At 43.4% G+C, this 25,471-nt stretch overlaps 3 protein-coding genes across 6 annotated transcripts in view; all 3 read right to left on the reverse strand.

The window, feature by feature from the left end:
• Positions 1-1,429, reverse strand: part of LOC107227065 (segmentation protein cap'n'collar) — a 119,619-nt gene extending 118,190 nt beyond the window's left edge. The window contains exon 1 of the mRNA XM_015668101.2: positions 1,061-1,429. Coding sequence (XP_015523587.1) covers positions 1,061-1,171 — 111 coding nt within the window. The 5' untranslated portion in view covers positions 1,172-1,429. The remainder of the gene's footprint in view (positions 1-1,060) is intronic.
• A 1,175-nt stretch (positions 1,430-2,604) lies between these two features.
• Positions 2,605-22,005, reverse strand: LOC107227071 (endoplasmic reticulum aminopeptidase 2). 4 transcript variants are annotated; one of them, XM_046743575.1, is made up of 15 exons: positions 21,168-22,005; positions 16,141-16,950; positions 9,787-9,939; positions 9,490-9,575; positions 9,325-9,421; positions 9,088-9,170; positions 8,809-9,014; positions 8,544-8,724; positions 7,982-8,225; positions 7,327-7,889; positions 6,989-7,220; positions 6,493-6,898; positions 6,270-6,412; positions 5,833-6,185; positions 2,605-5,713 (listed from the first exon to the last, which is right to left on the reverse strand). In XM_046743575.1, exons 2-15 carry the CDS (start codon positions 16,265-16,267, stop codon positions 5,558-5,560), a joined length of 3,030 nt encoding a protein of 1,009 aa, XP_046599531.1. In that variant the 5' UTR covers positions 16,268-16,950; positions 21,168-22,005; the 3' UTR covers positions 2,605-5,557. The 4 variants fall into 4 exon arrangements, with proteins under 4 accessions (XP_046599531.1, XP_015523598.1, XP_046599532.1 ...); XM_015668112.2 differs by having other exon boundaries at positions 7,982-8,207; positions 21,168-22,004; XM_046743576.1 differs by lacking the exon at positions 21,168-22,005 and adding an exon at positions 17,542-17,859.
• Positions 22,006-22,481: 476 nt separating this feature from the next.
• Positions 22,482-25,336, reverse strand: LOC107227060 (sodium-dependent nutrient amino acid transporter 1-like). The gene is made up of 12 exons (XM_046744085.1): positions 25,172-25,336; positions 24,991-25,102; positions 24,801-24,932; positions 24,475-24,736; positions 24,280-24,412; positions 24,081-24,218; positions 23,769-24,000; positions 23,590-23,702; positions 23,353-23,481; positions 23,084-23,284; positions 22,878-23,021; positions 22,482-22,684 (listed from the first exon to the last, which is right to left on the reverse strand). Exons 1-12 carry the CDS (start codon positions 25,334-25,336, stop codon positions 22,517-22,519), a joined length of 1,929 nt encoding a protein of 642 aa, XP_046600041.1. The 3' UTR covers positions 22,482-22,516.
• Positions 25,337-25,471: the final 135 nt, after the last annotated feature.

The following is a 25,471-nucleotide window of genomic DNA, read 5'->3' on the forward strand; positions in this document are numbered from 1 at the left end:
CCCCTCTCCGAATATACGATGCTCCGCGCCGCTAGGCGGACGCCGAGGCGCCAAATCGACCGATCGAGTCGTTCGCTCGGACTTTTTTACTTTTCATATCGATTGAACCGGCCGATCGGGGATTACGCGTCGTTACCGCTTTTCGTTTGTTATTCGATATTTTCACTTCTGTCTGTACGTCTTACCGATCAAATCGCTGTTTCATTGTCCGACGACCTTCGTCATCACAGCATCATTATCAGGGAAAACGTCAAGTCACGAGATGCGGGCGGTATGCGATGACATGTGGTATTCTACCAATTATCCTCAGAGCGTGTATGCCCATTAATATTTCCAAAGCTGTGTACAAATTAACAATTGTCCTCGATTAAAATTTATCGTTGTTTGTTTCGACGGGCCGATATTTCTCGACGTTTATATTATAGATACGTCCGTGTGTCGAGTGTGTGAAGTCCGATTTCAGGCCCAATCTCGTACAGATAAAGTGTTGATATGGCTCGATTATTGCGTCCTATGTATCCCCTCTAGTGAGTTGTTACAGGAATTCCGGAAGCAACGATATCCACGGTACTTTGAGATCTTTCGGAGTTTCAGATATTCGATGGGGTCTCTTCGCCTATTTGTACGTCTATGGGGGAAGATCGTGCAGCGTGGCCAGAAAAGCAGGAGCTTTAAACGTGGCGGCGCGAAGAGAGGAAAAACGACGCGGATTTTCTTGCAGCGCGAATGTAACGTAGGCGAGAATGAAGAAGGAATAAAAATTATCAACCCTATCGCGTGATCGTGTATAGTTGTTGCACTTAACGATGCTCAATAAGAGCTGGTCGGTCCTAGGGATTTTAGCATAATACGATACGCGCCGCTCGTCTCCGTCCAACCATCGAGCAGCAATTTCAAATAATTAGAGAGCGAGCTGTTTGCCGTCATCGCGAACTTTGCCCGCGATCATGTGTTGCAACCAGCGTTGCCAATTTTACAAACGAAACCGTGAATTACGCAGGTACGCGAATTTATATCGCGAGCGTGGTGCCAGGTATTGCAATTGATTCGCGTCTCTTACCTTAAGCGACGTCATTCTTCCGCTCCGTGGTGCTGCTGCAGGTGATTTGTCGACTCGAGGGACGGATTGAATACTAACGAATTCTTCCAATTCTCTCACGATGTCAGCCATGGCAGATCGGGCGGTGATAAAGTAATAACCGGCGGCGAAATGTTGTTCGAAACACTGCGCTCTAGATCGCTTTCCCTACGTACGTATGTCGTGTGTATTTTAACCACAAAAGCAACTGCGCGTATCGCACTTCCACTTCACTCTGTCACGTTTTCACAGTACTTTTTCACCGATATTCTAATTTTCAAACGTCTTTCTAATTGTTGTTTGTTTATCGATGGAATTTCTCAGGGTGTTTCGTCTGATAAAATATAAAATATGAACAGTGAATGGCAGCCGCATACGTCTCCCTTCTCCCACCAAGCCTAACCATCGCGTTACTGACGTCATCCTCTGATTTCACTCAGTTTGAATCAGTCCCGCGTTCCCGCGCGTATTTCGAACGCGTGTTTTAACCGCCCGGCTGCGCACTGACTTGACACTTCGTTTTCTGCGCATATCCTTAACCAATTCTCCGTCCTTGACGAAATCCAATTGGCTGAATAAACAACCGGAGTATCAAACCTAGGATAAGATATTGATCGCGAATATAACCGTTCGCTCCGTTGAATAATCGTTGAATTTCTTTTCCTCGTTTATCTGACTCTTCGTACTTCGCTACTTATCTACTCGTTGTAATGAATTCGGATACCATTCGGCAATTCATTTTTGCATTTCTTTCTTTTCTTCATTTTATTTACACGAATTTGAACGCACACAACAGTTTAGACACCAATTTTGTTCAACTTCACTTTTCTCTTGAGCGAAATCTCACACGTTGCTTTCCAACAGTTTTAAATAGCCAACTTTAAAGCGTCTAGTTGAGTACGATTCTGTTCGAGTTAGAAATAACGCTCGTAAAACAATCAGAAAAGGCATAATTTCAGCCTTTGTTTTACCATAAATGTTGTGCTTGTGTGAAAACGCCTGATTACAAACAACCCAACGTACCGTAATGAAAGCTCGGCTAGCAGGCAGTCGGCGCTCGAGCTTCAAATAGATTTTTGATTCCTCTAACGTTGCGGATGATTTTCGATAAACTATAGAAAATTTAATGGAATCGAAAAACAAATATAGAGGGCTGAATTTCAAACGTTTTCCAATGGGTAAAGATTGCTTGATATTAATTTATGACTGTCTATTTAATCACGCAAGCACTCGTTAACGTGTTGTTTGGTTGTAACTTGATCGCTGTTAGGATTAAATTGTAACAATAGCACTGGTGAATTAGAAGGCAAGAATATTCCGATTGTATGCAAAGATTTGTGACCTCCGGTTCACCGGATCCCAAACGAAAGCTTCTCGTTATTTACATAGAGCCGTCGTAAGACTTTTGATTGAGCTTAATTAACCACAGTGAATGATGAATTATTGCAATTTATTGACAGAGTGATATAACTATTTTTTACCGAATTCAAGTGTACGAACGGAGGGTGATTCAATAGTAAGAAGCATTTATATTTTAAACATATAATATATACATATATATTATTATATATATATATATATATGTATATTATATTTATTTGTATGTCTTATTGTGTATACGTCGTTTAATTTGTTACAACAAAATATCTATGACAACAGTATACAGTAGAGTACAGTAATATACAATTTACACGTATAGGGTACAATGTGTCGCGTTTCTTGTCACGGTGCGAAAATTGAGTGCGGCACACTGTCCACTTCATTTTGTTTATACAGTTGCGATGACAACACTTTACCTGTGTCGTTTTCACGTGATTGATAAACAATTTAATCTTTGATCTCTTCATCATCAGGCTCTGCAGTCTTCATTTTGTGTAATAATTTTTTGCATCGCCGTCAGCGTGTAACGTCTTTGTACATAGGTATATATAATCACGTGCGTGTAAGTATATATACATAGGTGTAATGATCATAAGTATGTATATTGCGAAAAATTTCAGATTACAAAAATCGTGCGTGCAGTAGTTTCCCTTTTTTTTTCAAACGTGAACTCTTTTATTTATCAAATTTACAGAAATACGAACAAAATGTTCCGACAAAAATGTCCCCGAATATATCTTGTGTGTAATAACAGTGCTCGGATAAAGTTTTTATAGTAAAACGCAGGCGCGTATGAACTAGAAAATAAGAATTAAAAAATTTCTAATCATTACCATAATATGTCGTACAAGAGAAGATTGTTTTGTGAAAAAATATGCTATTTACATCGCATTTCCAACGTCGTTAACCCATCCTATACAGCAGAAGTGGGCATAGGTCTATAAGTTGTGCGTAAATACGATAATAATTTGTCAAAAATATAGCCGTGTATAAAAATCTATCGAAATGAAATATCATGAAAAACGTGTTCATTTATTTACAGTGGGAAAGAAGAAATTATTCATGCTGCCAGCAGGAATTTTTTTTTTCGGGAGTTGCATCACATACGAATCGATCATAATTCTTGTTCTGACTTCGTGCTCGGTTCTTTTTGTTCTGTTTCACAGTTTAAGCTTCTTACTGCCATTTCAATTTTATAACTAATTACTATAGCAATTAATTCTAAGCACAGAGTAAATCTTACCTTCAATTAGTAAAGATTTTTTCTGCTTGACGAACATTCAACGATGACACACGACAAATTTTTTTACTACAAATATTTCAAACTCGATCTTTTTTTCTTGTTATTTAATAAGGACAAGTAAGTACGTCAACGACAATATCCCGTCACATTAAGCACACGCGTATACCCGTACAGAGATACTCTTCACGTATCACTTTATGTGTGCATTGAAATTCAAATTAGATCCTACATCTCTTAGTTTTCTTTCGCCAACAATTACTGAAAACAAATTCTGAGAATCGTTTCTCGTCGGTCAATTACTTTCATCATCTGTCAAAGTAAATAATTATGATATTTTCTCTTTAAGAGAAAGCAAATAATTCGTAAAATTAACTATCAGGCCTTTTTAATTAGGCTGTACGGATTGATTTCAGCAACATGAACACATGGCGTACGAAACCTGTTTAAATTTTTTTTTTTCCTTCAACTTTGCTTTGATTTCAATTTTTTTTTTTTTTTTGATTTTAACGTTACAGTTTCATTTACATCTAATTTATAAGTCTAATGCATTTGGCGCTGAATGATCAATCAGTTGTTGACTAACGTTTCTATACCTAAATAGTGTCACAACGTATGACATTAAATGTAAATTTATTCACTAACTGTATATATAATATAATATTATATATAGATTTTGTTTGATATGCTACTTAAGTTTTACCAAAGCTAAAGTTCGTTTTAGACCTTTTCACACCCACGGATTATTATTGTTATGTGTTATTGTACATAGGTAGGTATACAACGGGTGTACGTACATCTCTTCAGCTCTCTTCATAGTCTGCAATTACATACTAAGGACTTGACCCTGATTCAGCGTCTGGTATTGGAATATTTTCAGATAGCAGTGTAACCTTTCATTCGTAACGCTGCAAGTGTGTTGAATGATATTCTAATAGGTCCGGCAAAGTTACACTTACAATAAGAATAACGTAAAACCATGTTTGCCTTTTAACTTTCGTCGACGTTAGACCTAATCGACGTATTAGATACTCATTGCTCAACCGTTATTAATTTGGATGGATTCACATCTACATCGTACAACTTCGACCGCGTTAATATTAAATTTTCATTGCTAAGTATGCGATTTATTATTATACATTTCGATCGGATCGATTAATAAGATGTTTTTAATTATTACTTTTATTTATCTTTGATGTCGCCTTACCTCGTTAGGAACGACAAAATAGGAAGTAATTTTATTTCAGTATTCAATCAACTGATTAATAATTAAACATATTTTGTTTCCAGATATGCAAAGTGCATTTTAAGGCAGTACTAGCGATTTCGCAGGTCCCTATGAATTTACTTATCGATTGACTTAAGATTTTATTTATTCGTTTAATTATCATTAATTTTTTTTAAAACTTTTTCTTTATAATTCAAAATAAGCATGCCGTTTGGGAATTGACAGTCGAGTGATGAGAAATATATGTGTAGAGCACTTTTTTCTCTCTATACACTCTCTTAATTTTATCCTCAGGCAGGTAAGGTTGTATAACAGGGAATTCTCTACATATTCGAAATAATCTACTACATCATCTCATTAAACACAACGACCGGACGTTTTTCTTTCTTTTTTTTTTTTTTCATCTCTCATAATTAGTTTTCAATCTAATATTTATTTATTCTGATTTTCATCGTAAATATAAATTCGCTATTGACCCTCACATCGGTATCCGTAGAGGATAGAAAAATTCTGGACTAGCTTTATCCACGTTGCTTACTTTCAAAAATTTATAGTGAATGAATGTTTCCGCCGTTATTCAAGGCTTTTAAAATAATTTATACATTTACCTTCGCTCGCGATAATTCTTCGCCTAGCTTTTATCGATTTTCAAATAATTGTGCAGCCACTGATTGATGGTCTCCGCGTTTTCCTTCACCCAGTGAATATTCAATCTTATAGTCTCCAAGCTCTGTTCCAAGGCTCGCTGGCCGCTGCCCACTTCAACCTTTTCGAAATACTCCGAAACCTGACGATTGCAAATGAAAAAATAAGAACGAAAGGAGAACCGGAAGGAATTGGAAAACCTTTTCCATCCAACCGTCTCTTTCAATGCCCACTAATTTACTTTTGTACAATATCACTCACCTCCTGGAGATCGTACTCGGTGCAGAACGTTGAAGTAACAACTGTAATGAATCCGCTGAGAGTGAAGGTGCCGTTGCCGAACATGGTCTGAAATCTGGGCCAGTAAGCTTTGAGATGTCGCCACGCGAGGAATTGGCCCTCCGGATTATGGGCGACGACGGCAATTACGGGTTCGACATCCTGCGGCCTGATTTCCTCCCTGTCAAGGGATGCGAGCAAGAAACGTTGCAGGATCCACGGATCCATAGACTGACCGAGCGACTTCAAAAGGATGACCTTTTCGCTCGGAATCTGCGTTTTCTTGTACATGTTCCAGCAGTAGTTCCAATCCTTTTCCCCGCCGTATTTTATCCCTGACGGATTGAGAACGAAACAGTGAGATTCGCGTTCCAAGTCAAGTACATAATCGCAAAGAAACAGTGGGGAAAAAAATTTACCAGCGGCGTAAACGAGGTCTCGAAGATTCGGCGGTATCCGAGTACCCTTCTCCATCCAGTTCTTGAACAACAGTTTTGCCGGCTTAACCACACCCTCGATGTTCGCGATTAACGCTGCCTCAAGAACGTTGCTCCGAAGCAGCCTGAAAACGTTTGCGAAGAAGAAAAGAGTAACGTTATCCTTCTCTTTTTCTCAAGACGGTATCTGACTTGAGTCTCTGACCTGGTCGAATAGGATCCCGTGTCGTTGAGACCAACGTACGCGGTTACGGGTCCCAACAACGTCTTCATGAACGCGATGTACTTTTTGAAGCCAGCGGTCTCGCTCATCATCTTGGACCAGGACTCCAAGTGCTCGATGGCCGTGGACCAAGGGACGAAGTCGCGCTCGTTCAAGAGGTAGAGCGAGAGCTTCAGAGGGATAGTCGCGTTCAAAATCCCGGCCCTGCAGAGGGTGAAAGCGTCGTCTATGAGGCTGGCCCGATCGGCGGGTGTGAAAACGGTGTGGTTGTTGTGAAGCGTCGTGATTATCGAGGTCCACATATCTTCGGAGTAATTCACCCGGTAAAATCCTGTCTGATTAACGTTAACCTTGATCCATTCCACCGCCGGAGGAACTTCGAAGGACACTGTAATCCGCAAAATAGAATGTTGCTCAAGAGTCTGGATGTCCGCCTGCTGTCTTATCGCAATGCTCGATCACGCTTGATTATAGTTACCGTCTGTCAGGTTCATCCAAACGTTCGTCGTCACTCGGGGCTGCAAGTTCGTGTAATAGCTCAGCGGAACGTACCACTTGTAGTCGAACGGCGATTTCGGCGTCAACAGATCGGTGTCGTTCTCACGAGGTGATAGAAGCAGTCGTTTTTGAGTAGCGAGTATCGTGTTGCCCTCGCGACTGATCGTTATCAGCGGAAAGCCCATTTGCTGGGTCCAGGTGTCCATTATGCTCTGAAGAAGAAAGGGTTTGGTAAAGGTCTCGCTCCCGCGAATCTGCCAGCGTGAAATTGCATACGGGGGGGATTCTAATCCGCAGGGATAACACCGATGTACCTACCTTGACATCGAAAGAGTGATTCGCATGCTTGGTGAAAACGGCCCACAAATCGTTGGTGTCAGCGTTCCCGTATTTGTGGGTGTTGAGGTAGTCGTTGAGCCCCTTCTTCATGACCTCCTCAAGGAGAAACTCCTCCAGCATGTAGAGAATCGCGGCCCCCTTGTTGTAGCTTATGGTGTCGAATATGGCCTCGATCTCCGAGGGGTCTTTTACCGGGACGCTGATCGGGTGGCTGCTGGCCAGGGCGTCGAGGTGAAGGGCGGACTGGGTCTTGTCGAGGATGAATTGGTTCATCATCCCCCATTCGGGAGCGACGTGGTCGACGCCCTTGTGCTCGAGGAAGCTAGCGACGCCCTCGTTTAGCCACAAATCGTTCCACCACTTCATCGTGACCAAGTTGCCGAACCACTGATGAGCCAACTCGTGGGCAACGACGATGGCGACCCATTGGTGAGCCGCGGTCGACGTTTCTTCCGGGTCGTAGAGGATCGAAGTTTCCCTGTAGGTTATCAGGCCCCAGTTTTCCATCGCGCCCGCGGCGAAGTCGGGTATCGCTATCAGGTCTGGAATGCAAAAGAGAGAGAAAAAATAAACAAATAACGGAGCGGATAAGTCGAGTCGGTGAAATCGTTGCTTAGTTCCATCGAGGTCTTACCCTGCTTAGGAAGCGGGTAATGGATCCCGAAGTAAGCCTCGAAATAGTCCATTATTTTCGCCGCTGTTTTAACGGCGAACTGGGCTTGCGGCAGCATCGCTTCCGGTGCGTAAACGCTGACGGAAACGTTTCTCGAGGTCATCTCGGTGACCCGTTTGTAATCGCAGACCACGAAAGCGACGAGGTACGTCGACATTTCGACCGACTCTTGGAAGTCGTCCCGGAGCTGTGAGAACGAGTTGTTCTAAATTACCCGGGTGCAGTGCTCGGTCGTGTCGCATGGTGCTCTTGATGATATTTATAATGAACGATAACATTCGGAATAAATTGTAATATGGGAGTTAGAGAAGGCGTTGTAGCGATAGCGATGAAACGAACAGCCACGCAAAGCTTATTAAGACGGCATTGTACTTCGACGGAATAAGCGAAACGGAGACGATTGAAGCAGACGTATTTTTCATTCAGACTTCGAGGATCGTTTAAAATTTCACACCGCAAATTATTGTGAGCTTGGAAGCGCGAGTGTTGAAAGTCGCTTGTTAAACCACTTGATTGGACTTACCAGCCCGGTTCCCATGTAAAATCCGGCGTCCTCGGTATTGACGACGGGCATGTTGCACAGAGCTATGTGAAACCTGTCCCGAAATATGGACATTTTGAACTTTGCCTTGAATTGAGGCTCGTCAAAACAGGGGAATGCGGATCTTGCGTAAGTCGGCTCGAAGTGCGTCGTTGCTAAATGCCTGCGAAGCAAGAAAACGTCAGATGGAATGGTAAAGTTTAGGAATTCGCCAATTCATTTCGCGCATGCTACTATTTGGCTTCACCTCTTATCCCCATCCGCCGTAACGTAGCTGCTGAGATAGAAACCTTCGAGCTCATTCCCGAGCTTGGAAGTGAACCTGAGGTGCACTGTATAATTTCCTCTCTTGCGAAATTTACTCTCCTCTAATTCTAAGTAAAGCTGTTGGTGTTTCGGGTATTCTAATAGTTGAGAAATCTTGAGGCGGTGACCCTTGCGGTCCTGGATCATCTGCAAGATATTACGAAGATTAACGAGGTCCGGTCTCGTTTGAAAAACCTTCATTTTCAGGGCTCTCCCTTACCTTTTCATTTATTGTCAAATTTTTACTATGGAAGACGATGAAATTGGTCTCTTTGTCGACGTAGAATTCGATGGTGACTTGGCCTGGAATCAGGAATAACGAACGTTGGTGAAAATTATCAGTGGATAGTCGACTAGTTTGAGTCATGCAAAGTTTCCGGACTCTTCGCAGAAAGACGAGAGCTTTCCGAGCGCCGTTTTATTTGCAAATAGAGGTACGATTGAGAAATGTATTCACCCTTAACTTCCAGTGTCGTTAGATTTGGGTGAATCGTGATGTTGTACCTCGTTGGATGGGCGAAAGTCGGCAGCCTGACGTTGTTCCACGGGAACACCTGAAAGATAATGGGATTTTAGAGTGTTATCGATCCCTGTATCAGAACGTAAAGAGAAGGGTTATAACCTCTCCATTGGTAGCGAAGGGACCGCCGTCGTCGCCCTCATCCTCAGCCTCAAGATTCGCTGGTTTTTCTCCGGCACAAGGACAGTCTATGGCGGTGAAAAGGTAGAGATAAAACAAGATGCAAGAAATCTGGCTAGGCATTGTGTAAATGAATAAAACGTGCAAAACGACATTTTCAAAACAAGTGCGAATTCGATACCTCGAACTAAAATAATTCAGTGCGACAATTTTCACCTGCAGATGTTTTACGTAAAAATATCTGTACAGCAGAAATCTGCAACGAATCATAATTCTCACCGTTTTGCGGACCGGCGAAAGCGATTATGAGAGATACGGCGAAGAGGATTGCAAAGACGACAGTCGCGATGCACAATGCTCTCTTTTGCGAACACACGGCAACTCCATTTTGCTCATATATGCTCCGTTTGTGCAGCCCGGTGTTGCTGTCCCCTGTATAAAGAGTAGAGGAATGAAAAAAATTAGCGACGTGCCAGTGCGTGGACTATTCAACTCAGGCCTGTACCTTCGGTCAATCAATTTGAAAGCTTTTCCTTGTCATTATTTTCACCGTTTCATTATATTACGCGCTATATCGATCCCAGTATTCGTGCGCCGAAGGACGAGATATTTGCAAAACGCTTTGGCACTGTTTCGTACAAGAATTGGTATAGTGGACAAATTTTTGTGCTGAAAATATGCATGTATCGGTGTTTTCAATTTATTTACAATAATTTTTGAACTTAATGACGGCATAGAAGCAACGCGAAGGAGCGCGATAATGTCTTCTTCAGCTTTGACAAGGTATAATATTGACGCTGAAACAGTAACGCGAGATTGATATTCGACGCTTCGAAATTGGCCTGTAAAGCGAGGCTTGCGGCAAAACGGATAAATTTACCTGCCTTGGTATTAGGAGAATGCAATGGTTCTATGTTCGAACCGCAATTAGATAGATATGCACGATTTACCCAAGACGCCGTAGACAGCACGAAGATCGTATCAGTCACGGAATCATAGATCCAGCGATTAATTAATTCGACACGAAGAGTGAGAGTAACAGGAATGTGTTGAGCGTTAAAATGCCAGGCTGCGCAAGGTCTGCCCTGGTCGTTGTTATCAAATATTCACGACGGGAAATGGCGTAATAATTATCCAACTTACGCAAGCCCGTTCTGTTTCAAACGACGGACGTGAATCGGTGGTTTTTACCCTGATGAAATTTCGGCATCGATTAATTTCGCGGTATTAGCACATAATGCTCGGTGAGCAGGTCTGGCGTCTCAAAAATTTCCACCTTACAAAGCTGATCTGCATAATTTTTTCGCGCACTAAATATTCGCGTCAATGACGCTCATCGCGGGTAGATTGAACGCTGTACGGTGCATGTTGCATTTACACATAGGATTGTCAAAACTAGGTCTATATACAATGCGCTAGACGTGATATTGATCGCTGCACGTGCTCTTCGCGTTTCCTTATCTATAACGTACAAACGGCATGTCGAGTACGGAATTAATCGGTCACTCGGCCAGCGATCGCCCCTTTCTTTTTACGCCACCAGTTTATGGTATTCTTTTTCGTTGCACCATCTCCAGGCGAGCCACCCTTGCGAGTGAAAATGTCTGCTGATCAGCTTTTTCGAAAAAAATTTCAACTCTGTCGCATCGGACGGAGAAACGAATCGCGCAGTTATGCAGAAGAAGGTCGAGTTGTAATGGAATAAGGAACAGTGGACGACGGGTGCAATAAGAGCGAAGCGTGTCAATTTCGATTACATAATTACGAACGGCTGTCATACTTTTGTATTCTGCGATCTCTGTCTCCACGCGCTGACTTCGATCTAATTAAACTCAAGTTCAAACCTACCGTATTATTATAGGTACGCGTAACTTGAATTCAATGACTTGACACGCGGGTCGACCACTGCTGGGTAATATTTGAAATGGTTTAAATTAAAATAGGTATTTAAAATGTAAATGACATTTTGTATTCAACATTTTAAATGTTCTAAAACGTAACCATTTACATTTAACTATTTAAATTACGTTTTCGAAAGCATTTTACCCAACAGTGTCACGTACGATACGCCTTTGCCGTCACCTGCACCAGCGGAACTATTGTTTTCCTACGGTTCTGTGTTCGTGCGATCCAGAAGGAGAAGCATGAACGATGACACGTTCGAGAAGCAGTTGCTCTTTGAAGCAAATACTGCATACATAAAGTGAAAAGAAAAAGAGAAACAAAAACATAATCGACATGTGCTCTATTGCAGATGAGATATAAAAAATGATTTCATTATGTGAACCATTTTAAATACATATCGTCCATTTTTCATTTTAACAGTTGTCAAAGTAACCATTCGTATCGACCCGTTTAAATTATGTTTTTCGAAGCATTCTTCACTCTTCATTTTTCATTTTAAACGGATCTATCGAAGCGTTTTACCCATTTTGAGTTGAAACGCGGAGGAATATCTCTCAGTTCTCACCTGTCAAGAAGGCAACATCATCGACGTCCTGTTCACTCATGGCGAATCGAATGGGTGGTGGTCTTTTGTAAACAAACCCCTTGACGTTTCCCTCGCTCAAGGCGTAGGATATCTTAATGAGTGGCTCCCTCTGTTCCGCCACAATTCAACGCTCGGTCACTTTTCGCGCGAGCCTTAGTCCCGGTTCCACCAAGGTCAAACCAAGGTCGGCGTCGGTCAACGATTGCCGCTCTTCCGATCGGCGGAGGACACGACTCTTCTTTCCCCGATGGCGTGTCGAGGAGACTGCGAGACTGGTTGCTGCTGGATCTGGTGCACGATGTTGCAGCACTTGCAGCTTGCATGTAGGTCAGCGGTGCGCGATGGGCGGCATTCCGGGGTAAAGCCGTCTGGTTTTTGCTTCTTATTATTTTCGACTCGAGTTTGCTTATTTATCGAGAAACGTGCGGACGTCCATCCGGCTACGCGAAACTGCATAAATCCATGATGTATCTTTCCCAGTTGGACGTTGAACGGTGTTACCCACCGTCAGGGATAATGGAACGATGTTGAATCCTTTGAGGAACCGTCGTTTTGGGAGCAATTTTCGATTCGTCACAGCCGATTCTTTTCACCTCGACTAATTCCTCCTCAGAATCCAACGACGAGCGGGACACGACACTTTGGCATTCGTATGGTGCGGCATGAAATTATTGAGGATTATGAAAAGCGGTGGCGAAACGAGCTCGAATTTCGATCCTGCACACTGACCGGCCCCGGCGCGTTTTTTTAACGAGTGTGTTTTCGGGACGGTTTCGCCGCGATTAAGAGTAACAACGCACGGTCCGCTGCTCCTTGACATTTCATTGATATTCGCGTTCTCGCCACCGATGCGATTTAGCGACGTTGCGGCGGTGAAGCTACAATGGCGACGCACGTCGATTATATTTCACCCTGCAGTCGAGGCTCTCGGGGGTGGTTCGAGCTTTTGGGGTGGTGGCTGGTGCGTCCCCCGATAAAAACCACCCCCCGTTTCGCAACGGGTTGTAGTGTTGCCATCTCCTCGAACCCCGGCGAAGGTCGTTCGTCGAATCGGAACTTGATTCCCATGGAACGAGCAAAGCGCTCCGTTTTACCGACCGCCGACCGACCACCCTCTCTGGGAAATGGATTTTCCCTGGTAACCGGCTTTGATCCTCGGTAGAAGCCGAAATCTCACGGATGTCGGGTCGTGCTGGTTATACCGACGAATTCTTGATGGAAATCGACCGCCCAGGCGCGTCGCGATTCGACGTGCAAAAACGCGTCGACTATTTGGCCCGAAGAAGAAATGGCTCCAGATTTTCAGGACTCGGCTAAAGCTCGTCAACGGTGTGATTTGATCCACTTTTTCAAATATCCACAACACGGTCATGGCCTGAAGAGAATCTTCATCTTCCAATGTCGTTGGCACGGCAGATCGAATCCCGATTCTAAACCTTGGATCGACAATTCGAGGTATCGAGGAATTGACGCAAGCTTAGTTGGCCAATAATCGAATTCAAGTAGCAGTCCTCTTTACTCGAAAGTTCGCGTCAAAATCGGCATGAATCGATGGGTAGTTTTTCCCACGTGACTAATTGGCACCGAACCAACGATGCTCGTGCCTTTTCCTTCTCCCAAGTCTCGCGTCGTTCTTTGTGCGGAATATTTCCGCTATTAACCATCGAAGCATCGCATCATCTGCAGCCACCCCTGATAGCGTGGCGTCGGGGTCGTCGCGACGAGAAACATGAATCGCGCATCGATCGGCGTCTAACCGAGTGTGTTTCGCTCCCCTCGGCTCCGCTCGGTCTCAGCTACCGTTAAGCCGAGCCACCGATACTTGACAATCGCATTTTCCATCGTTTCAACGGCAATAAAGCAGTTTCACGAAGTGAAAATCACGTTCGTCGGGCGACCGCGCGTCGCCCCTTCAGGGACTCGGCATTTTCGTCATTGGTTAAAACACCCTCTGAAATTGGTAGCGAGAGTCATTTTTAGCATGACTTCAATGCCCCCGAAAATTGATGAGAGATTCGCATGCCGGAAGGCTTCGAAAAAGAAATTTAACGACAGGGACGATGCGTTGAAAAGGGACCTCCAGCTCCGTTCACGACGACACGTCTGAAGCTGCGCGTTGTTATCATCATCATCATCGTCGTCGTCGTCGTTGTCATACGTATGCTGATTCTCCTCGCGCATACATCGTACAGTTTTAATTTAACGCACGAAGATTTTCACCGCGATCCCGAGAAGAATGTTTCACAGGTGAATGCGGGTCAAGAGGTCATACAAATACATAGATTAAACTTGTCAGAGTTTTCCGTTATTCACCTTAACATAAACGGGCAGCCCTAACGGGTATATATTTCCACCTGCGAAGCTTCGTAACTCGTAAAGCTGCCTAGTCTAAAGCCATCCTGCATCATGGGATTCGAATGTCTAGAGCATCGACTCCAGCCGTGAATATACAAGGTTCTCTTATTTACTGCTACAACTTTCGCATATTTCATCAAACGAAAGGGAGAAAAAAACAGGTTTCAAGAGTCAATGTCGTAGTGAAAATTTTAGTTGAAGATTGTAACGTTCCTTCGGAAAATTTTGCAATTTAGCGTTGTTGTGATCTTGGATGATCCTTATTTTCCAGTTTATCGTCTGAACCTGCACGCGGCTAGTTAATGACAGTACAAATAACTATAATTGATACTTGACTCGACTTGCGTTACGTGCTTATTGCGCAATCCACTGATGTGCACGCGGTGTTTCAACGACGCGTGGCCTTACAGGCATGTATGTACATCTGCCAATTGTTTGTAGGGTGACAGAAGCGACTGCGTGCACTTAATTATTTATACCTTTCCGCGCCGCCGGTGAAACAAGAATTCATTACAATTGTGGTTCACCCGCGTGTCCAAAAACAAATAAATATTCATCGAGGAGAAAAACGGCTGTCACCCTCGGTTTACAGACTTTTGCTCAATTTGCGTAACTATTGTGACAATTCACGCTATATTTTAACCATCGCGTACGTTCTCCTCAGATCTCATGACGGTGTATTTTTTTATAGTTACGCAAGTCTCGGATGCAAGAACGTTGCGCAATTTGCAGCGGATTTGCACCTGTGTCTTCCGGCAGAGTAATGCGATTAGTATTCATGTAAGTTACTTATAATCGGAGATCTGAGTCGTTCCGACAGATTAATATGCGATTTGAGGATAAAACTCTCGCTCTGGAGTTACACGACCGCGTGTATAGGAATAACTTATTCATTTCCAATATTTCTGAAAGGCTGCAGAGGGCGTGTATTTTCGATCACGGTTTAAATATTGACACCAGTTGAGCCGAGAAAGGCAGTGCTATAAGGCGATAAGCTAAACTAGGCGAAACATATTTTATGCCTGGAAGGCGAGGTCGACGTTGGTTTTCTATACCGTCGGTGTGTACGGCCATTTTTGCATTCGCGATGGAAAGCCGTCTTTGTAAGCTTACGTTGTGTACGGAAACCTTTTTCTTTCTTCATGTAATTCCTCGCGACACGTCTTTCAATTCTAGTCTTAATTGGAAGGTAGTTTCGCTACTGAAAAGAAAGGTATCACAGGCCAATCTCTCCGATTTGATTTCTTTTGTAATACGTTGTAATAGACTAAAAACCAAGCGAAACGTATTTCTTTTATATGCCATTAAACACTTTGAGGGGGTGAAACGACCCTCCAAAGCAAGCCATGTCAAGGGGCGATTTGGCAGTTTCACTCACAAGAATATAATATTTTTCAATCAATCCAACCGGAAAAGTTTTCACATAAAGAAAAATGAAAAAAGTAATTTTCTCAATTAAAAAGAAAAGAAAGGAAAACTGCCAAATCACCCCTTGACATGGCTTACTTTGGAGGGTGGTTTCAGCCCCTCAAAGTGTTTAAAGGCAGATAAAAAAAAAATACGTTTCGCTTAGTTTTTAGTCTACTAAAACATATTACAAAAGAAATCAACAAAAATTCCCTGTAAGAATTTATAAAAAATGAATATTCGTTTCAATCCTGGAACTACTCAATGCAGCTGCTGATTCCGAGTTCAATATTCTAGATCATTATCTCTTAGTCGAGGGTTCTCACCGAGGTCAGTGACTCGGGGATAGTTCACAAATTGGAATCGTTGTCATAGCTTACCTGAATTTCCCGGTATTTCCGTGTTCGCATTTCCGTTCTGGCCCGGAGGTCTAGAAGCGGAAGTTTTCCCGAGGGAGTCCATGCGAATTGCCTCGGAATCCTGCCTCGACGCGGCTGGATGCGGCATTTCTTCTTCCTCGTATTGCCGTTTTAACGTTATTACTTCGGTCTGGTTTCGCTCAGGGTTGGTATGACTTCGGTTTATAATATTTTAAAGTGCGAATTAATTCACCCGCTCGATGATTACCCAATTAACGAATTGGCGAATCTGCTTATTATTTATTACGGCCTGATATTTTCACGCGATTGCCACTGCTGTAATAATTATCGTTAAGCTCGCTGAAGAATCGTAGAATTGTATATTACATGTATATTACTTTCAAAGCGCTGATAAAGTTCTTGGTCCCGTTGCAGGTATAAATTTTGAAGTGCCTAAGAAGCGTAGATTAAATAATCAAAGAGTAAAAATTTTAGCAAATTTTCTATCTTCCTCTTCTCCATCCAAAAGCTCGAGTATAAAATCGTCCTCTACTAATAAACGCCTAATCGCCGTACCGTGACTCTTTCGTGCACCGATAATCACTGACTGAAACACTTTTCAACAATCACTGGATCATTCTACGAGTGCAAAATCCGCCCGGAATTAACAATGGTCATCATTCGGTTAAAAATTTCGACTGGATCCTTGCGATTCTTCCTGAAAGTGTCACTTTGTGTTGCTGGAGTTTCCAGAACCCCCATTATCCTGTGCTTTGTTCAGAACTGCAGACGCAGCTGCTTATCCACTTCAGGGTCCGTCGAAAGCTGAGCCTGAAACGAGAGAAACGATTCGATGAAACCAAGATCGATAATTGGCGTGGGTAAAAACTTGAAAAACTGAATTTCGATTCTAATTTTCCCCTCAATATCGATCCCACGAATTTCTTCTTAATACGAAGATTTTAACTAGCATTCAACGATAAAAATCCAACCTAGAAAACATAAGATATTTTTTTCTCAAGTCATATCCGCCGATTCTTTGCCAAGATTTGAATTTCCCCTGACTTTCTCGGAGCTGAGTATCAGGGCTGTAAAAATACAACGCTCGGCTTTCAGGCATAATTTTTTTCTCTGGGTCAAATATAATTACGCAGCTTTACAGAGGCGGGGAAAATTACGGAGTCTCACGCACTGCCGTAAGCCGTCAGAGTCGTATTTGTAAAAATATTGGAAACCCAAATTGTCTGGTAATTCTTCGCTCGCAAATAATACCTGGTTCCGGGATTTAACTCAAACTTCGCAAAGTTACGATCGTACGTAAATTGTGAGCTTTTGCAGCTCCTCGAAATAATTGGCACGGATTACGTAACAGCTTTCAATTTACGGGCGACTAATACCTGTCCACTTTCGTTCTGTTATTACCTTGGTTCCGAGTAATCTCTTTTTATCACTCGCGAATAATGCACCAGCAGTGGTTAATAACGATCGCCGGCTGCACGCGGCCGTGGCTGTGAGCTTTCAACCATCTCAGCTATCCATTTCTGTGCATCGTTTTCACTCCGCGGGCATTCTGTAAATGTTTTCATTGTGCAGAACTACCGCAATTATTTCCACGCTCAATTACCTGCGTGTGATGAGCGATAAATCGAACTTCAGTTCAACCACACGGCGTTGTATAAATTCCGAACAAATAGGGAATGATTTCACGCGCACCGTGAAATCTTTTGGTCTCAATATTTCGTTTTATTGTTCAATCGAATCTCACCAGTGAGGAATATTTTCGATGGTGAAAGTCCTCCAGGGTTTTGTAACAGAAACTACACGCGATAGATAAAATTAGAAACGAGTGATAGACCGCTTGTTGGAATTTGAAAAGAATCGCGCGGCGCTCGTTGGATTTGGTTGATCGCGACAAAGCGACTCGGATTGACTGAGTATAATTAGCCAGTGTTATGGCCGATGGGTATTACGCTAGACACGAAAGCACGGAGGTGTGTGCTATGACCTGGCAGAAGTCGTGTCGGAGAATCTTATAATTTCTCCCACCCTCGGTGTTTATATCGGGAGCGGTTGGCAGAGTGGCGATCGAAACTCACGGTTTAATTTAACGCCGTCTTTTTGAACGCCAGACTCGTAATTATCGGCGAGGTTATAACATTGTGTTTCGTCGATAATAACGCAGGAAAGAAAATAACAGGAAATGAAGAAGAAAAAAGGAACAACAGAGAAATACAGTCACGATACCGATACGACTCGTGCTGCTGTATGATTGTCTAACATGCAAACGAGCGGATTCATTAACAATTTAATCCGAATTCGTAAGATAGAGAAAAATCGGGATACACGATTAAAAAATTTTCATCCCACTTTGCGCAAAACCTTCTCGTTCACTTTTTAGCGTACAGCTTTATTGGGCGTAGTCTCACATTTCACTGACGTTTTTTAATCATTTTTTTTTTCGCCCTTTTACAGTCACAGGCAGGAGCCAATTTTCTTACCGGCACGTGTAGACGTACTGATCGCGTCGTGATCCTGTTAGCCAAAGTCGGGCTGCTCCGGCTGATCGAAGGCTTCTCAAGTTAATATCAAGTTCCACGAAGAACCTCGCGATTACAATTAGCCGTCTGCACGGCTCGGATAGTATCGAACGGCAGAAAATATCGGTAGGGTTCAGTTGCCGTGCAGGAATTACGACGGTCGAAGTAACCGGACGAATTTTGGGGGTTAACGAATGTCGTAACCGTGCCAGAATACTACACGACAATTAATCCTACAATGTTTAAATTTTTATCAGCCGTGCAAGTTTTAGTTGCGAAATAATTCATTTTCAAACTGAATCGCAAAAAGTTTACTCAGTAAGTTTGCTTTATTCAGGCGGCATAATCGAATTTCAAAGTTGAAACAACTAATGTCGTTTACGTAACGAAATGTGGACGTAAATTAACTTTGTAACATGATATTTTTATAGCTGTAGAATCTGCATTTCCAACCGAGGTACGAATTACGTCGCTATGAGGCTTTTCTAAATTCCTATTTGATTATACATATATATATTTACAATGGCAAAGAAAAAAAAAAAATCCGTCTTCACTTACATATCGAATAAAATGACTTTCATCAGACACGACGTAAATTCCCGTTCACAGATAAAAGAGCTTTTAAAAAGCAGTTTTTTTTTCGCAGAAAAAATGCAACATTTTAGGGGAATAAGTTGATTCATGGATTTGCATATAGTTCAGCTGTCTCAGCGGATATTTCATTGCGTTCTGCCACTGCAACATTTGGCAGTAAAGCTGAATTTTCAATTATTCTGTTTCGGATCTTCGGAATTGATCGTGAAAATCAAGAGGACTTAAATAGCGGAAAGATTAATACGGAAGCTTCTGTCAGCCGGTGGAAAGGACTTCCACATTCTATAAATGTAGGTGTACAGATCTATATGTTCCCTGATCCATATTCAGGTCCAACGGGCAGGGGAACGATCATTTCAATAAACTCTTCAGGCTGGGTTCTCCGCAGTAAAATATGGCAGTAACATGCGAGCTGGTGTGCGTGCGGACAAAAACGGCGGTGTATTTGAGGGTGGAATCGATCGAAGGTTGAAACGGAGTTACGTATTGACAGCGGTGTGCGTTTGGAAATAAGAGGATGGGCTGCGTTCTCGCAACGTTAAAATGCAATTTTAGGAACGGAGGCGGAATGCCCTATACATGTACTCTGCGTGGCGGTTATTAATTGAGACTTTACAGTCGAGTTCTTCACCTTCCAATTATTATATTATTGAAACAAACCGTTACGGAGAACATCGATGTTGATAATGTAGGAATGGAATTCATTGACTTGAATTTTAGTAAAATAATCTTTCCTCGTAAAAATGTGGAGAACCTGAAAATTCATGTAACACAATTCACTTTGTTTTTTTTTTAATGAAATTATAGAAAGATATTCACATTCAATTACGATCGAGGTTTTTCGTTGTAATTTCATGGATTTCATATATTTTTTTACTACACAGTAAGGAGATACCGTCTTTAATCAATTCAACACATCCACGTATAACGTATAAATATCATGATAATTTTCATTATTGTCGCAGGGCAATCTTTCCGTCACTGTTATTTCCACAATCGCAACAATATTGAGTAAACATAAAGTAATGTGTACAGAATTTGTGTATAGAAACGGCCGTCGAGGGTCAATGGGAAGATAAAATTACACGACGAGCGTCGCTCGCGTAGGCCTGATTGAAAGTAAGACGCAATCTCGGTAACGAAGATTATAGTGGATTTCTGACACTCGTACTCGACGGGAATGAAATAATTGTCGGTTACGCGGCAATTTGTTCGTCGAGTAGAAGTTCATCTTTTAGGGTTAAATGTTATCTACTTGGGGACAGCCATCAACGTAAACTATACAAACTTGTAGCCCGTCACTGAAATCCGATTGCGTACACACATAACGTACCAAACACGCTCCTTTACACGCGGGAATCTGACGAAAGCGAGGTTGTGGATCCGGGAATGCAATTATCTCTCAATACCGTGTGAGGTAGAGAAATTCGGAATTACGAATTGGATTTCAAGACCGCTTATTGTTTTTGACCCTCTCCTGAACTATTCGAATATCTCAATGATCACAAACAAATCAAATAGGCTGGAATTATCCGAAGATCGAAATCGGTGCTAGAATTTCTTACTTACATATCTGCTTCCAAGCACAACGTGCTGTTTAAAAATTACGGAAATGAGGAGTGAGAGAAAGCATCTGATGCATCTTCAAATACCGAGGCTTGATCCTCACGCGAAGAATCTTCAATTTTACTATCATAGAGATTATCCTGAACACACTGTGGTATCAAGATAATGCAGTATGGATAAAAATCGTTGCGGCTTTAAGCCCCGAACCTCGAATCAAGCAGTAGTAAAAAAGCGAGTCACTCCGGTAATAATCCGATCATCGGGAATCGTGCTTAACGTAGTTACGCTTATCCTCAACTCCAGATCTGCATGAGAGAAAGTATCTGCCAGTCCATCAATGTAAATAATTACCTCAACTATCGGTGATTCGCGATGCTCCGTGTAATTCATTGTTTCCCGGGGCTTTGTTTTTCCTCAACTGGTGGACTCATGTCTTTCCCAAGTTATTTTGCTCCGGGTCACGTTGCTGTGTTTGTTACTCGCGGCACCGTTACATCGGCAGAAGCGTAACTTCTGTCCCACCAATTTGCCAACTACAAACTTCGAGGCCAGAAACTCACTCGTTGTCCTGCTTTGACAATTTTTCACTCAGTACCCTGTGTTTACACAACTCAGAAAAAGACTGCACTATACGAAGGCTACGGTTTCGAACTTGGTATCTTTTTTATCGAACTTGTCAGTATTTAGAATCTACAATGTATCAAAATTTATGCACCCGAGAGTATGGAATTTTGCGAAATTTGTCCACAACAACGAGCTTTCAAGCTGTTCCTTCACATCTTTGAACGCTATCACCTGTTACGTCTAAAACGTGAGGTGTTGCAGCAGGAAGTAGGCACGGTTTTCCGATTAGTCCACACCGCGTGGATGATAGAGTTCCGGTTTCGATGATGATTTCGACTTTGTTTGCCAAGAGAACGGTGGTGATTTTCGTCTTCGTGGGATCCGGGTGAAAAATAGAGCGTCGGGACGTCGGGCGTCGTCCGAAATCCTGCCGCTCATAAAGTGACTCGGGCGAATGGACAACGACGACGACGAACCTTCATCACCACCAGGAGAAACGCTGTCGAACGATGATTTACAAATGGTGTTAAATCCCCTTCTGGTCTCATGCAGAGTAACCCGGTTTGCTGGCGTGGAAGCGACCGACCCGACGATGCGACCCGTTCGAATCTGAGAGTGGCACTGAGCCTGGCTCACCGAGAACACAGAGCGTGCCGCCAACTTCCGGCAAATGGGGATCGCCCCCCAGAACACCCGACAGCAATTCGCGGCGTCCCGGCCCAACCCGAGCCACAGGTTGCGCATCTGGATCCTCGGTTTGCTGGAGCGACGCGAGGGTGAGCAACGGGGATGGGAATCGAGATCTCGCTATGGTTTTTCGCGTGCAGCTGTCCTGGGGTCGTTAGTCCCTTCAAGGCGCAGGCGCCAAGGCTTAGGTCGCGCTCGTGGCTCGACGGGAGTTTTCTCGCTCAGGGTTCATCCACTCCACCTTCGTGCACCCAATTTTCACGATGGACCGGAAGGACCCTGAGAGGGTAACATTAATGACGCCACTTTCAACGTTGATCCGGCTTCCAGATGACGAAATCTTCTGAAACGAATTGCTCAGTCAGTCACACATTGGACTCGCGGCATGTGGGCTGATAATTTTTTCACCTTTTTCTGGGGAAGATGATAATTGCGATGATGAAAAGGTTCTATTCTATGCTCAATGCACGTATCGAGCTGCGAGGTTTCACGTAATTGACGGTGCGTTCCGGCTGAGAACGGATATCAGTTTTTGGATTGAATTGCTTCCTCGCCTTGCGCACCTCCTTGTCACGGGGACCCCAGTCAAAGACGGGATTGAATAGGTATGTCAGATTCTGTGGGAGACGTTGTTGATCCGTCATTTGATGAAAAAAGAACTGATTACCATTCATGATTCGAAGGATAGGCATCGAACCGTCTTTCAGCTTCCAAGTGAGGCTGCAGTAGTCTCAAGTATTTGTCAATAAGCGTTAATGACTTTGAAATTAACAAAGGAAAAAAGAAAAGGAAAATGGCGAATACCCTTACCTCGGTGTACACAGCGTACATAATTTGCTTCACTGCAAATACCGGAATTATTGCGATCAAAGCTGCTTTCAGTAGCAAGAAGGGTGTGCCGAGTGATGTAACGCCATTTTTTAATTCCGTGACAAGAGAGGCCACGTACAGTGACTGGGAAACAGGGTCAATTGCATATTATAAAAGAACGAGGTCCTTATGTTCTTTGCACCTACCAGCAACATGAAGGGAAGAAGTTTCCAACAGAAACGCCAGAAGAACGATGGCGGGGATCCGTACATGAAGTGAACGTCGTCGATGAAGACACCGAGACCGTAAATGAGTAGAATAAAAATCGATTCCACCAACGGCATGAAGGTAAAACCAGTAAAGATGATGCTGGAGTAGATGAGGTTCAATGATGGCAAGGCGGATTGCTGAAAATAATTTCGGAACGTTGCCGCGTTGCGATACTTACAGTAAAATTGGTGAAATGTTTTTCTACCTCAATGACGATGACGACGTTGATGATGCAGGCCGTGACGCAGTACAGACCGATAAAGTAGATGCGAAATTCCTTCCTGACGTTGTTCTTCAGGAAGAAGTTCTCAAGAATAGCCTCAACCACCATCGTCTGGAAAGATGAATGAAAAAAATAAAAAATAAAAAAACAAAAGGATAGACAAGACGGTATTACAGGGTTACAGAGTCGCTTCCGCAGACCAAATGGTTAACAACATACGGACTGGAGCCAAAGAACGGCGTATCGCATCGCGAACCAATAAAACGTCCACATAAGTGGCATCGGCAATGTGCCAAGGTGCTGGGGTATCAGGGCCAGTCCACTGCTTCCGCCTATCGTGAGCAAAATTGGTTAGCGAAGGTGTCAGATGAGAGGAAAACGCAAGATTGGAAACTCACTGTTCAGCGTTAGAAGATCAGGGTCGACGTTCAACGCGTCGGCAATCAGACGCCTCAGCGCTCCGCGGGTGGTGGTTTTAAACAAGACGAGAAAGAAGGTAGCGAAGCTGACAATAATTGCGCACCAAGCGATGCTGAACTTCGAGTCTACTCGAGCTACGAAGCTCATCGTCAGAGGCGGCGTCGTCACGTGGGCACGCCATATCGTCCCGATGTATGCAACAGCCCAAAACTAGAGCAAGAAAACGGTGGTAAGGTAATCGGGTTCGACGAACGTCACTCAATATTCGACATTACAGGAAAGACACTCACCTCTTTGTTCACAAAGTCCGCGAGACGCGTGGGTCCGAATGCTATTCGTATTAGAGCGGTCAAGTCCACCTTGTACAGGATGTAGATTAACTCGAGCAGCATGAAGACCAGCACGGCAATGGCTATGCAGTATATCGCCTAGGTTTGCGATAATTCCTCAGTGATTACGGATATTGATAAGGGCGAAGCAATCCATTACCGTCCCGAACTTGTAGATGGTTCGCGCGGCGCTCAACGTCACGATCAGCCAGTGAGCAATGGAGCACAGAACGAGCTTCCACTGTGTGTCCAGAGGCGGACGACCGGTGCTGGAATTCACCTTGTAGCGAGATCTAGGCATCGAAAGAGCATCGATCGCGGTGATCACGGACATGAAGGGATATTCGAATCTAACTTGAACCAATGCTGAGCCGAGAAGTCGAAGGTCCCTCGGTCCGGGCACGAGAACAGAGTGGTATTTTTGTCAACTTTGCAGTCTTTGGACAGCTTAGTCTCGCTAGTCACGACTAGGCACTTCGCGCCCAGTCCTGAGGCACATCGGAGCCAGGGGGCTTGGTCAAAGACGGCTTCTATCAGGTAGAGTAAGTTACGGCCACAGAAGACCGTGTCCAACCACGATTGTAGAATCGAATATGCGATGAGAGCGTAGCAGTAGCCTGGGGGAATGCGCGGATTTATTTGCCAGGCTAAACCACTACCAAGCGGTCAGCTGTACGTTACCGAGGAAGATTGGGCATATCTTCCAAAGGTTAATCGGAGGCTCCTTCGTGTATTGTGCCACGAACATTTCCATGTAGTTGATAGGCAGGTGTATAAACACCATTACCAAAATAAAATGAATGGCTAGTAATCCTGGGGGGAAATCACGACTCAGAATGTTGATTATCGAATTAGCTTTAATTAATTTTACCTTGAGTGGGTGCATTCTGGTACCAGTCAGGGGTCCAGTAACGAATGTCAGTGGCCATCACGAGTGCAACCAAGCAGTGGTAGTACGACTGCCAGACACCATCGGTAACTTTCTAAATTTGTAAGGTGACGACAGTAGAGTAAACATTATTTTATTCATGGTCACGCCGTTCAGTTCACACCTTCTCTTTAGTGCCCGTGAGCTTTTCGAGTCTAGCCGAGGTTCTCGACTCGAAAGATTTCTGCGAGTCTTCAGCTTCAACCTCTTCAAATACGTTGGCATCTGATGAGCTCTGCGAGGCAGACGGTCTTGATTCATCTTCTATAGATTTCAAAGACGATGCCATTATCCAGATGCACGTTAGTTGGCGGTAACCGTATCTCTTCAGACCACGTCAGAAGTTGCTGACGATCGCGTATTTTGTCATCTGAACATGGCTGAGCAACATGTGAGGAAATCCAGTTTTTTCATCTCCATGAAA

Source organism: Neodiprion lecontei, chromosome 6, assembly GCF_021901455.1.
Source record: "Neodiprion lecontei isolate iyNeoLeco1 chromosome 6, iyNeoLeco1.1, whole genome shotgun sequence".
In the NCBI taxonomy this organism is placed as follows: domain Eukaryota; kingdom Metazoa; phylum Arthropoda; class Insecta; order Hymenoptera; family Diprionidae; genus Neodiprion; species Neodiprion lecontei.